General features: G+C 47.3%; 1 protein-coding gene across 5 annotated transcripts in view; it reads left to right on the forward strand.

The window, feature by feature from the left end:
- MID2 (midline 2) overlaps positions 1–12,315 on the forward strand; it is a 339,116-nt gene that overhangs the window by 270,635 nt on the left and 56,166 nt on the right. For 4 of the 5 annotated variants that reach the window (XM_073360610.1, XM_073360614.1, XM_073360612.1 and 1 more), the window contains 3 exons: positions 4,941–5,089; positions 7,409–7,536; positions 9,138–9,281. In XM_073360610.1, coding sequence (XP_073216711.1) covers positions 4,941–5,089; positions 7,409–7,536; positions 9,138–9,281 — 421 coding nt within the window. The remainder of the gene's footprint in view (positions 1–4,940; positions 5,090–7,408; positions 7,537–9,137; positions 9,282–12,315) is intronic. The other variant, XM_078854215.1, reaches the window with a different exon arrangement.

The raw sequence follows: 12,315 nt of genomic DNA on the forward strand, positions 1-12,315 counted from the left end.
GGGAGCTACTGTCATGTGGGCTTTGGGGAGTTCAGCAAAATACATGTCTCTCTAGTTAAAATAGAAAAATATAACAAAATAATAGTAGGGCAAGAAAACTCACCTGGGAAGGGGACTAATGCTGCGCAGGAATGGGCGTGTGTTGAGCAAAGTCTAGGTATATTTGCTGTGTACCAGTATGCATGCAGATCTGTGTGTGTGTACCTGTGTATGGTTAGACATATGCTGGTGTGGAAGGGAAATAAGGGGGACTCTGAGAATAGGAGTGTGCAAGTCCACATGCATTGGGTGTATGGGTATGTGTGTGCACATGTGCCTGTGTTTGATGAGGACTGTGGGTGTGCTTAAGGGGGCATGTGCATGTGGGCGCACACACTTGAGCATGTGTAATACATAGAAGTGAGAGAAAATATCAACATCCTTGGTCATATTGTCACAAGCTGAGGTGCAGTCAGAGAGATGCATTGATGAGATCACCGTAGAGCTAAAGGAGAAGCTGTCTCTCCCGTCCCTGCCCTGACACAGAGTTGATTACCTGTTTTATTGAAAATGCATCGATGTGACGCCTTTCCGCTGAGCAGTGCTGCGTGGGAAGCGGATGGGGCATGTCAGCGTGGGGCTGAGCTCTGAGAGATGGGGTTAATTACTGTAGGAGGCCTGTTTTAAACACACATACTACCATTGAGAATACCTTCGGAAATATACTTCCCATCATGTGGGTGTGTGTGCAGGTGTGCATGCTCAGGATCTGCTGTGCTCGGAAACATGACAGGGGTTTTGTCCTGCAGGGCGGTGTAACTCTGTCCCATCAGCAGGATGCAGTGTTGTTGTAGCTATGTTGGTCCCAGGATATTAGAGAGACAAGCTTGGTCAGAGGTGAGGGAGGGTGGGGGGCATTGCCCCCCCCCAAAAAAATTTACAAGCCTCTGGTAGATGTGGAATTTGCCCCCCACACACACACACACGGCCCCATTGGCCTAACTGGAGTTGCTCCCCCCGGTCCCCCAATATAGAAGTCAAACTAGGCCTATGGGTTAACTAGTGATGCTAAACAATCTGTTCCACTTTGTATTTAGGCATGACATTTCCCAGACCTGAAGAAGAGCTCTGTGTAAGCTCAAAAGCTTGTCTCTCGCTCCAACAGAAGCTGATCCAATAAAGGATGTTACCTCACCTACCTTGTGTCTCCCATTACCAGTGTCCACTAACTTCCCCTGAAGATGGGCTGGATTTTTCAGGTGTAGAAGTATTTTCAGTGTGGTTGACAATACAGTTCCCATTGTATTGACTCTATGCCCTTTCACATCACTTCTTCAGCCTCTGACGTAAGACCCAGGAGTGCCCAGTCAGATCCAAACATATTCTCTGACTCCAGCAAAGCGTCCGGGGAGCAGAGTGATGACAGTGAGAGTTTTAAAAAAATCTTTTTTCTCTCAAGTACATTTTATTCAAGGGTTTCCTGGATCCCCAAGTGGGAGTGCCATGGGGAGGCAGGCTGGCATGGCTGCAGAATGCAGGGTAGAGTGCAGATGGGAAAGAGGTGACAGGAGCCCACCTGAGACAGCACCCTGGCATGCAGCTCAGTGTATTTCTGACACCTGGCATTAGCTGGTAGCTGTTGGAGGATAAGTCTCTGTCTCTGGGCTCGTACCCTTCCATAGGCCAGGGCAGCCGCAGTAGAGTGCCCACAGGCTTGTTCCCAGACTACGGGACATTCCAGTACTTCTGTGAATAGTGCGACCCCACCCCCGCTGGTGTGACCTCACACGGTGCATATGAGGTCATGCCTCAAGGGGTGCCGTTCTGAAGAGCACACCACCTTGCCCCCACTGGCGTGACTTTGCATGCACCATGCCGCTGGGGGTGGAGCAGCACATTCATCACATTGGTGTCCCATCTGATACCAGTCAAAATCACATTCGTTTTTGTCTCAGTACTGGGTGGGGGCAGACATTACTAAAGCAGGACAGGCCTGCCTCAGCTGTGGGTTCAAAGAGAAAGTTGTGCCCAAAATGTTTTCTCTAATGAGGAGAAAAATGAAAGCAGCCAAGCACCCGTCCTTGGTTGCTCTGGTGATTTCCAGGCGGTCTCTCTCCTTGACCACTCCTGCTAAGTAAGGCACTGCCATGGGGGCATTTTACCAAAGCAGGATGGCTTGGCAGCGGGGGTGGGACGGGGAGCTTTTCCCACCTAGGTCCGTGGTTCCCATGCAGCTGTGGTTAGCAGTGACTGAAAGTTCTTGCTCCCTGATGGCTGCATCGCCTGTAGCAGCATGTTGCACTCAAGCGTTTGATGGGACAATGCCCACATGTGACAAACTGGGGCACTGAGCAGCAGCCTTATGAACAGCCTTGTCAGAGGCCACGTGTAAGCTAACGCCTTCTCATGCTTTCATAAATATAGGGGGAGAGTAGAAGCCATTATGTATGCAGTAGCATAAAATGCCTGCTTAGCTTCTCCCTCAGTCCGGAGAGGGAACAACAGAAGAGAGCAACAACAAATCCTTCCCCCTCCCGGATTTGAAAGTATCTTCTTTCCTCATTGGTCCTTCTTGTCAGGTACCAACTATGTTATTTGAACTGCTTAACCCCTTACAGGTAAAGCAATCCAGTACAGCTGCCAAGGAGGGATTTTATGCTACTGCATACATAAAGGTTTCTACCCTCCCCCTATATTTATGACACATGCTTAGACAGGTCTCTGAGGTCATGGGAGTGGGGGCACATGGGCTAGGGCAGGGTGAGGAAGGCTGCACCCATACTGTGGATAGCGGACTTCAATCTGTAGGCTTGTTAGTTCCCCAGAACCAAATGTACAGTAGCTGCAGCCATCTCAGTATCCTGAGACATCCACGTGCTCTTCAAAGGTGGCCTTGAAAAAGTTAGGGACTGGCACACTTTCCTGGCTAGCTGGGCAGCAAAGGGCAAGAGAAGGTTTTCATCAGAAGACAGTTTGAATCTGTCCTTGAGAATAAAGATGTTTTCATGGAGATTTACCATTCTGGGCATCACGTAGGTGGCTGGTTCCTTGGGTGAGTGCACTTATCACAGCTAGAATTTCTCCACTAAAGAAACATGTGTGTCACCCTGGGGCACTGGAGTGGGTAGAAGAACCATTGCCTCACCCAACACATTGCAGATCTCAACATCATTCCCTAGGAGGCCCTCACCTCAGCACAGTTCTGAGGTGTTTCTGAGAACTTCAACATGACATTTCCCTGAGTATGGACTCTGGGATTTGATCTCATAAGAAAAACTGTTCATTCTGGTTTCATTGCGAACCCCACTGCCGCGAGGTGCCCTCGGTTTTGTCACCATGCTTTGCCGAAGAAAGTCAGAGAGATGATACCAAAGAACCTCCAACATCAGTGCTGTGAATTTTTGGTTTATCAGGTAAAAAGAATGAGGAGTACTTGTGGCACCTTAGAGACTAACAAATTTATTTGGGCATAAGCTTTCATGGGCTAAAACCCACTTCATCGGATGCATGCAGTGGAAAATACAGTAGGAAAATGTATATACACAGAAAACATGAAAAAATGGGTGTTGCCATACCAACTCTAACAAGACTAATCAATGAAGGTGGGCTATTATCAGCAGGAGAAAAAAAAACTTTTGTAGTGATAATCAGGATGGCCCATTTCAAACAGTTGACAAGGTGTGAGTAACGGTAGGGGAAAAATTAGCGTGGGGAAATAGTTTTTACTTTGTGTAATGACCCATCCTCTCCCAGTCTTTATTCAAGCCTAATTTAATGGTGTCCAGTTTGCAAATTAATTCCAGTTCTGCAGTTTCTCGTTGGAGTCTGTTTCTGAAGTTTTTTTGTTGAAGAATTGCGACTTTTAGGTCTGTAATTGAGTGACCAGGGTTAAACAGCCAATAAACACGCTTAAGGAATTCCATGCCAAAAAAGCTGAATTGCTGGAAATTGTTTTCCCTGACAGTACTGGATTTCCTCTTATTTGAACTGTGGCTAGGGAACAATATGACTTCCAAAATGCAGCAAAGACTTTGAAGCAGGGAATGGTGACAAGTTAATTGTTATCTTGCCACTTAGAAATGGGCTTCCTGATATCTGAATGGAGCTTGGTGCAGAGTGGGATTGACTGCTTTTGAGATGTCTGTCATTCTTTGTGCATGCTCGTGTCTGATCATGTTTACAGCTGGTTGAGTTTGCATCTGATTCCAGGTGTCACAGCTTACTTCCCCATCCCATGTTATTGCCACATCTCACCCCCTGGTTGCAGTTACAAAACCATTTGTGACTGAAACTGTAATGCTTTGAGTGCAAGTCTGAGACACGCACTGACTGAGCTGCTCTAGAGAAGCGTGAGGTTTCCTTGTACTGTGCTGACCTGCTTTCAAAGAGGAGATTCGTTCCTAAATTAGGGCCAACTCAAAAAGGGGGGTTACATGAATATCTTTTGTGTGTGTGTGTGTGCTTAAGTAAAGGGAATAAGGTGAGATTTAAGCCCTCAGAGTTTGAAAATGTGAAAAGTGAAGAGCAGCTGCATCACTTTTGATCACACAAGCCTTTAGAGAAACCAAGAGCCTTTTTCCCAGGGCTTCAGTCTCTCTGTTCTGTAATCTAAATGAACACGGAGAGTGCACCTTTAAATTCTTTTTAACTCTCTCTTCCACAACAAGCTGTTCGGCTGGGAGCGGCCGCAGCACAAGAGTTTTACTCCTGCTGACTTTCATTGAGAAGCTTCCTCTGCTAGGACCAGTGCTTTCTTCTTTGGTTTTACAGCAATGCCTTTGATGTGCTCACGGGACACTGCAGAGGGTAAGCCACTGGGGCAGCCTCTCCGTCAGCCTTGTCCTGAACAAGGCAGCTTTAGCCAGTTGATTAATAAGCCCAGTTCCCAGGGCTCCTTGCTGATCTTCTTCAAGTGCTGTTTTCTGACTGTTTTTTGTTTCCCCTCTGCTCCTCTCTCCAAGGTTATGAAGCTGAGGAAGCTGGCCCAGCAGGTAGCTAACTGTCGGCAGTGCCTGGAGCGCTCCACGGTCCTCATCAATCAAGCGGAACATATCCTGAAAGAGAATGACCATGCACGGTTCCTGCAGACTGCCAGGAATGTGGCTGAGAGGTGGGCTTGCTAGGCGTTACCGGCCAGCCAACTCGGGTTTGAATCCCCAGGAGAAAATGGCGCATGTGATTTTTTGAGTGGTAGAAAAAATAGCTATCTCAGCAGTTCTTAGCACAGACCCTTATCCCTTGGAAGCTCATTTATCCTGTGAGAGTTTTCCCTCAACCCTGCCCGTTTTCTGACTCTCTGAAGCATCTTTATCTGCTTACTAAGCCCCACAGCCACAGAAGTGGTGTTCACAAAGAGTACTCTTGCCAGGTATCAAAGTGCTTTACAGAGGTACAGCGTGCAGCATGGCACAGGGCCACCAGCAAATTGTATGACAGGTACAGGAATTTGAGAATGGCCGGTGAGAGTAATAGGTGAAACATTGAAAGAGCAGTGGCACTAGGGTTCATCTGCTGAATAATTATTGGTCACGGTTACCTCCCTTTCAGTTCCACTAGTGGTGGTTGTGTCAGCCGCCCACTGTGCTGAAACACCAGGAATTGCACTGAGGACCTCCAGAGCTAAAAGCACAAGCTGCTACTGTGTGAACTAGAGTCAGGTTCTTTAACTGGGGCTGTAACTGGCTCATATCCTCTGTGGACTGGCCATAGAGGGGAAGCTGTAACATACACTCACTAGTGGGTGTAGACAGGGCCCCAGGAGATTACTGGATAATCCAGTCCAACCCTGTTTAGAGCTGACTGGCACAACTCAGTGCTGAAAACACTGGTGGGTGCTGGTGCTCTAAGTCACACCATTGCAGCCACCAGGGGAGAGGCAGCAGTGGCAGGAGCGGCTCTAGGCACCAGCAAAGCAAGCACATGCTTGGGGCGGCACATTTCCAGGAGCGGCATTCCCGCCACCCTTTTTTTTCTCCTGGCCCTGCTCAGTCAACCAATGAGCCCCTGCATGGGGCAGGGCAGTGGGGTCAGCGCTGGGGTCCCGGTCCGGGGCCAGTCCCTGCCCTGGCCCCCCACTGCCGGGGAAGTGAGGCGATGCAGCTCCTCCCCCCTGCACGCCCCTGACACATGTGTCACAAGCGGCGGAGGAGCCAGAGCCGAGCAGAGCGGAGCCCAGGATCGGGGCAGGACCCGCGGGCAGTAAGGGACCCGCTGCCCCGGGCAGCTCAGCGCTGGGCGGGCGCCGCTGGTCCGCCCCCGTCCCCAAAGCTGCCCCGCCCCACAGCCGCTCTGTTGGTTACTGTCCCCTCTGCAGGGGTAGGGCTGGATCTGAGATCGGGCTGGGGGCCCGCGGTCGGGATGTACAATCCCAAGCACCTCACTCAAAACACAGCTATAGCATTACGCATTCTTTTAACGTTACCAGTATCAGTGGCTTCTGGTGAGCGCAGTTTCTCAAAACTGAAATTACTAAAAAATTATTTGAGGTCCACCATGTCTCAAAATCGTTTGTCAAGACTCGCATTACTTTCAGTTGAAAGTACCATTGCAAAAAATGTAGATTTCACTGAATGATTAAAAGACTACGCAAGTATAAAAACCAGAAAAATTCAGTTCATATAAATTCTTTTAATTTATGAGAAACTGGGCACACTGGAAGACCCTAACGTGTTTCATTACACTGTATAGTTGAACCCAAATTGTTTGTAATTGTGATTTTGTTAAATTAAATGAGTACACTAGTAGGAAATTGTTTTATTTCACTAACTACAGATTCTCTGTGTTCATTATTTTTTATTGTAAACAGTCAAAAAAACCCAAAACAAAACAAAAAAACCCATTGCAAAGTGAAAACGTGTAAAAGCCAAAAAAAAAGGGGGGGGGGGGCAACATTTTTTTTTTTTTTGCTTGGGGCGGCAAAAACCTAGAGCCGGCCCTGAGCAGTGGGAAATATTAGCAGAAATGTCCTAGTGCAGACAAGGCCTGTGAGAATCCTCACTAGGGATCTTATCAGATGTGGGGTGCCACTCAGTCTGGAATCGCGGATGTCCAGCTGGGACAACGGGAGGCAAGTTGTTCAGAAGGTGAACATGAAGTGTGAATGGGAGCATGGCCTTCCTTGGAAGAACAGGCAGCGCTGTCACTTAGGCAGCCCCGTCCAGCCCAGCATAATGTTTGTGATTGTTTCAAAGAGCAAAAGGAGGATGCTTCTGTCACTAACAACAACAACAAAAGCAAGCAAAGCCACCAGGCCCTTCCCCAGGGGATTGCTGCTTTGCTTCCCCAGAGAAGCTGCTTTCGGTGATGGTTTTCCTCCTGGCATGTTACATCACTGTAAGGCTGTTTGCACCTTTTTAATCAGCAATCTAACTGCTGGCTGGGTTGTCCAAACACACCCTAATGTATATTGATGCTCTTTTCTTTCTTTCAGGGTCGCCATGGCAACTGCATCCTCTCAAGTGCTGATACCAGATATCAATTTTAACGATGCCTTTGAAAACTTTGCTTTAGATTTTTCCAGAGAAAAGAAACTGCTGGAGGGGCTGGATTATCTAACAGGTTTGTGCTGATCCTGCTTTCCTAACACATGCTGTAACCTTCGTTCTCCTCTCAGATGAGGTGGAAAGTATTTTAATATAAATTACATTGTAAGTTGTTCTCGTCTTTTAAACTGCTTGTTGATGCTGTAACTGGGCATGGTAATGGAGCGGCCAGTCTTCAGTCCTTGGGCTTTTGGTGTTCAGGCATGTTCTTAGGGTGTCTGTTTCTGAAATTTGTTACAATTCTCTGCCCTTTCTGCAAAACCTCTGAGTCACATTCTCATCCCCAGGCTTGAGTACAGCATCCTCCTTCTCGGACCCTTCCCATCACTTCTATCCAGTCAGCTGCTATGGCCATCTTCCATCTGAACATGTGACCACCCTACCCCACTTCAAATGCTTCCCATGGTTCCCCTATTTCCACCCCATCCAGTTGAAGTGTCTCACTTCCAAGGACCTTCACAGCTCTGCCCCTTCATATCTGCTCTCATCTCTCATCACATTGGCTGCTATCTCCTACTTCCCCTTTCCCATCTCCTCTGCTTCACCAGTGGTGCTGACGTCCGCCACTTTGCTGAATGCTGGGAATAACCTCCCTGAAAAAATCCCTGGAATCTCCTTCAAACCCCACTTCCTGCCATACTGCCCACAGGAAATGAGCAGCCCATAGTACATTTGAAAAAAAAACCATTTAACGTGTAATATATTTTGGTGTTTCCTCTTTGCTGCCCTTTGTATGTGTCTTGAGACCTTAAATTGCAAGCTCCTTTGGACGGGGATCATGTCTACCTTTGTGTTCAAACAGCACCTAGCACATCTGGTCTCTGATCCAGATTTGGGTCTCTGGGTGTGACAGTAATACACATAAGAATAAAAGATACACCATAATGCAAGTAATAGCAATGAAGGGCTACTCCCATCCTGATGTGCTGCAGTCCTTTTTCACAGGTTTTCTTCTACATTTGAAGAAAGTGGGTGAAAAAGCTGCCCATGTAGTGTATAGTATCTGCAGAGGGCATAGCCTCAAGGTAGCACACAGAAAATAGCCGTACTGCCGTGGCCACACTGCTATGTTGAACATGCTAGCTCTGCTCAAGCTATAATGAGCACGTCTAATTGGGCTGGGAATTACCTCACCCAGCTGCAGTAGAGACATACCTGTGTTTCTTTACAAGGCTACTTAAAGCTGCTGAGGAGACAAACGCACCAGAGAAGCTAGCTGATCTTTGGGTCCATCTATCACATTTCCAAGAAGATAATATAAGAGGAGAAATATCATCTGTGTCCAGAACATTTATCAGATAAAAAGGTTGTTAAAAAATCAGTGCCAACCAGATGCAGGGCTTTAATTAGCGGCCTAAGCCTTCAATGTGACCACATTAATCATAGATCTCCTAGCCTTGTCCCTCTTGCTTGATGCCTCAGCCCTCCCAGGAGCCTCCGTTTTGCACCATGAAGCCTCCATTTTACTCCAGCAGTCACTCAACAACACATAGAATTGGTTTTTCTGTGCAGTGTCTGTGCTCCCTCCATATAGAGACTGTCTCCATTATGAGGTGTCACTCAAGTGGATGTAAAAACCCCTTACTATCTCTACATTGTCATCTGTCGCCCATGCAGCACCCAATCCACCGTCTGTCCGAGAGGAGCTTTGTACGGCTTCCCATGACACCATTACAGTCCACTGGATCTCGGAGGATGAGTTCAGTGTCAGCTCCTACGAGCTCCAGTACACCATCTTCACCGGCCAGGCCAACTTCATCAGTAAGTAGCCATTTGCTTGCAGTGAATGCAGTGTTGCCGTGAAGAAAGTAAAGAGAGCATCACCAGCATAGTCCAGTCTGGCAGGAAAGATGCCATCGGTCAATGTCAGGAAGGGTTCAAGGGCTACAGCAGCATTGCAGCTCCCATATCAACTTGCCAGAAACCTTGAGAGCTGTTTAACCCCCAAAATTAGTTTTGGTTAGAAACAAAATTTTGTTCTGTTTTTGTTTTTTGGGGGTATTTTTGGAAGTCCGGTGAAAACAGCATGTGGTTGTGATTTCTCCCTTCCCCCGCGGCATTTGCAACCCAGCCTTGCCGCAAAGGGCTCGTGCACAAGCGCCAACAAGGGAAACTGGCCAATCAATTTTCATTCTCCAAGTTCAGCAAAACAGCAGAAGTAAACAATCAGTGTTAACAAGACAAAAGTAAATGAGGTTTCCCCTAAGGATTGCCATCTGAGAATGAAGATGGGGTTAACAATCCAGGCAAGCATGTTCATCTTTTTTTCTTAATGGGAATTTTAGCTTGAATGTCTTTTTAAAGTGTTCTCTGCATCCCGTTTGTAAATGGCTTCTGTGTGGGTATCCAGTGTCTGGGGACAGGGGGATGGGGAGGAGAGCACTTTAGAGAGGATTCCCTGCAATTTTCACCTTCCTCCCTCCAGGCTCTGCACCTGGGCCACTGGTCTTTGGCTGAGGAGGGTTGCATGAGCACTTTCCACAAGGGCAGGCTGCAGATTGACACAATGTGTTCTGCCCACTCCCTGGGGACCGAATGTTTTGCCACCTCCCCAGCACCCCACTTCCAGTCAGACTGGGGTCCAAACTTGGGACCCAAACCTGGGCCTCTCACTGCTTGGTGCAGGGCACTGGGGTTGCTAACCCACAGCAGTCTCTGCTGATTTACCATTAATACTGCTAACACTTTGCACTCATATACCTGTCAGTGAGGAATGGTTAACTGCCCCACTGAGGAAGGCAAGTATCAGCCTCCTGTTATGCGTGGGGAAGCTGGCACTGAGGGAAAGTCGATTGCCCAAGACCTCATAGGTAAACAATGGAAGAGCTGGGTTGGAGTCTGATTTGCTGTCTACCATGCTCAGTCCTTTAGATACCAGCACCCTGGGACAGTCTGTAACAAAGAACTTGCCATACTGTTGGCTACTGATTTAATCAAAGTGCAGCGAGAGAACAGAAGTTCCTTTTCCCTTATTACTTTTTTAAGGCCCCAGGACATGTATATTCCATTGCACTAGAGCTTGGTCACTCCCCATTCTCCCCCAGCCCCTGTCCTATTTGGGTAGCATAAATAAACCATGGAAGCTTTGGGGTCTGGCAGTTAGCAAGCTGGCTTGCCCAGGAGAAGTGGGAGTTTGGAGGAAGCTGTGAGAAGAGGTTAGCTGAGGACACGCCTCAGGGCAGTAAACGAAATTATTAAGGGGCAGAGAGGAACTTTGAAGTGCAGTTTGTCAACTCTGTGCTTTGGGGGTCCAGAACTGAATTGTTTTGTGCTGCATTGAGTGTCCAACATCCTTCAGTTCACTGAAGGATCCTCAGCATTAGCAAATCTAATCTCTCTGGTGGCTGGTCATTTGGGAAGCTACCAAGAGATGTGTGCATAGCAACACGCTCACATAATTCCCTAGGATTATACAAATAGGACAAAGCTGGTGCTCAGTGAGCTGCAGGCTAAAAATGAAATTTGTTTTATATACCCCACACAACAATACCAAGAGATAACAATACCAAGAGATAGGTAATTCTTTCAGAAGATGCCTGTCTTATCTAATTACTTGTCAACCCCACTACACATTTGCTTGGCCAGAAATAAGATTAAAGGAACATGGGGGGCTCTCAGTGGTTGAAGCCTGTCAGCACGTAATCTCTTAGTAAATGGGCTGTGGTCAAATGGTGAGGAATCATCAGTGCACACTTCAGTTCCCACCCCATCAGCAAGGACTTGGACAGTAAGCAGTGAGTGCTGGCTCTCGCATGGCAGTAGGCTGAATGCTGCAGTAGCCATGCTGTGTTAAGGGCTGTCTTTACAAGGATTCCACAGGGTTGTAGCCACCCGCAACCTTGCTGCTAGAGCAAACAGGGTGACAACTATTTTCATTTGTAACTCAACCCTAACCATCTGTTCTGGGGTGAAAAATTTGGAAAGCAGCACTGCAGCCTGGCTGGGATCTCCTTGAACATGAACTCCTGGTTGTGTCCTAACCAAACATTTTGTTTTCTTGGGTTTGTTGACATATTTCGTGCAATTCACCCAAACTTGTCATATTTATCCCTACCCTGGGATAAATTAAATGGGAGGGGTTTGGGTTTTTTAATCTGAAAAATATTTTCATAGTGTATTTAAATGGCTCCCAGAACTCAAGAAGTTCATAAAGGGATACGAAGTCTTCCACGGGATTTACTGTTATGTATTTGCATGGCACAATAGATGGGCGTGGGGCTATTCAAACCTAGAACATTAGAGAAGGCAGGCTTGTGAATAGAAGTATTTTAAAAAGACATTTTGTGCCCCAGGATGCTCACTGTTTGCAATGAATAAGGACCAGGAGTGGGGACACAGCAGCAGAAAAGGGAAGAAGAGAACCCCACCATAAATTCTGGGAAGAGGATGCTGCTCTTTGACACCATTGTTTTGTTGAGACAATAGATTGTTTCTGCTGATTTATTCTGAATATTTCATCTGTTACTGCTGTCAAGAGCTAGATATTCTGTAATTATATTAGCACTGGAACAGAGGTTAATGGTGGGGAGATCAAGTCCTGCCCAAAAAGCTAGTAACCCAGGGCTTGTCTGCATGGGACGTTAGTGCCCTGCGAGCCGGGCTGTGAATCTAGAGCACCCTAGCTTTCCATGCAGTAACGTCCCTTGTGGACACTGCTACAGTGCACTAACGTGTGCAGTGTGCTGTGACAGACTGCTGCGTGAAGCGGGAGCATGCCATCCATGTTGTCATTATCTGATGGCTGTCCAGTTGCTTGTGTAAAATAATTTTGGGGCTCACGGTCCCACTTCATACA

Source organism: Lepidochelys kempii, chromosome 9, assembly GCF_965140285.1.
Source record: "Lepidochelys kempii isolate rLepKem1 chromosome 9, rLepKem1.hap1, whole genome shotgun sequence".
NCBI lineage: Eukaryota > Metazoa > Chordata > Testudines > Cheloniidae > Lepidochelys > Lepidochelys kempii.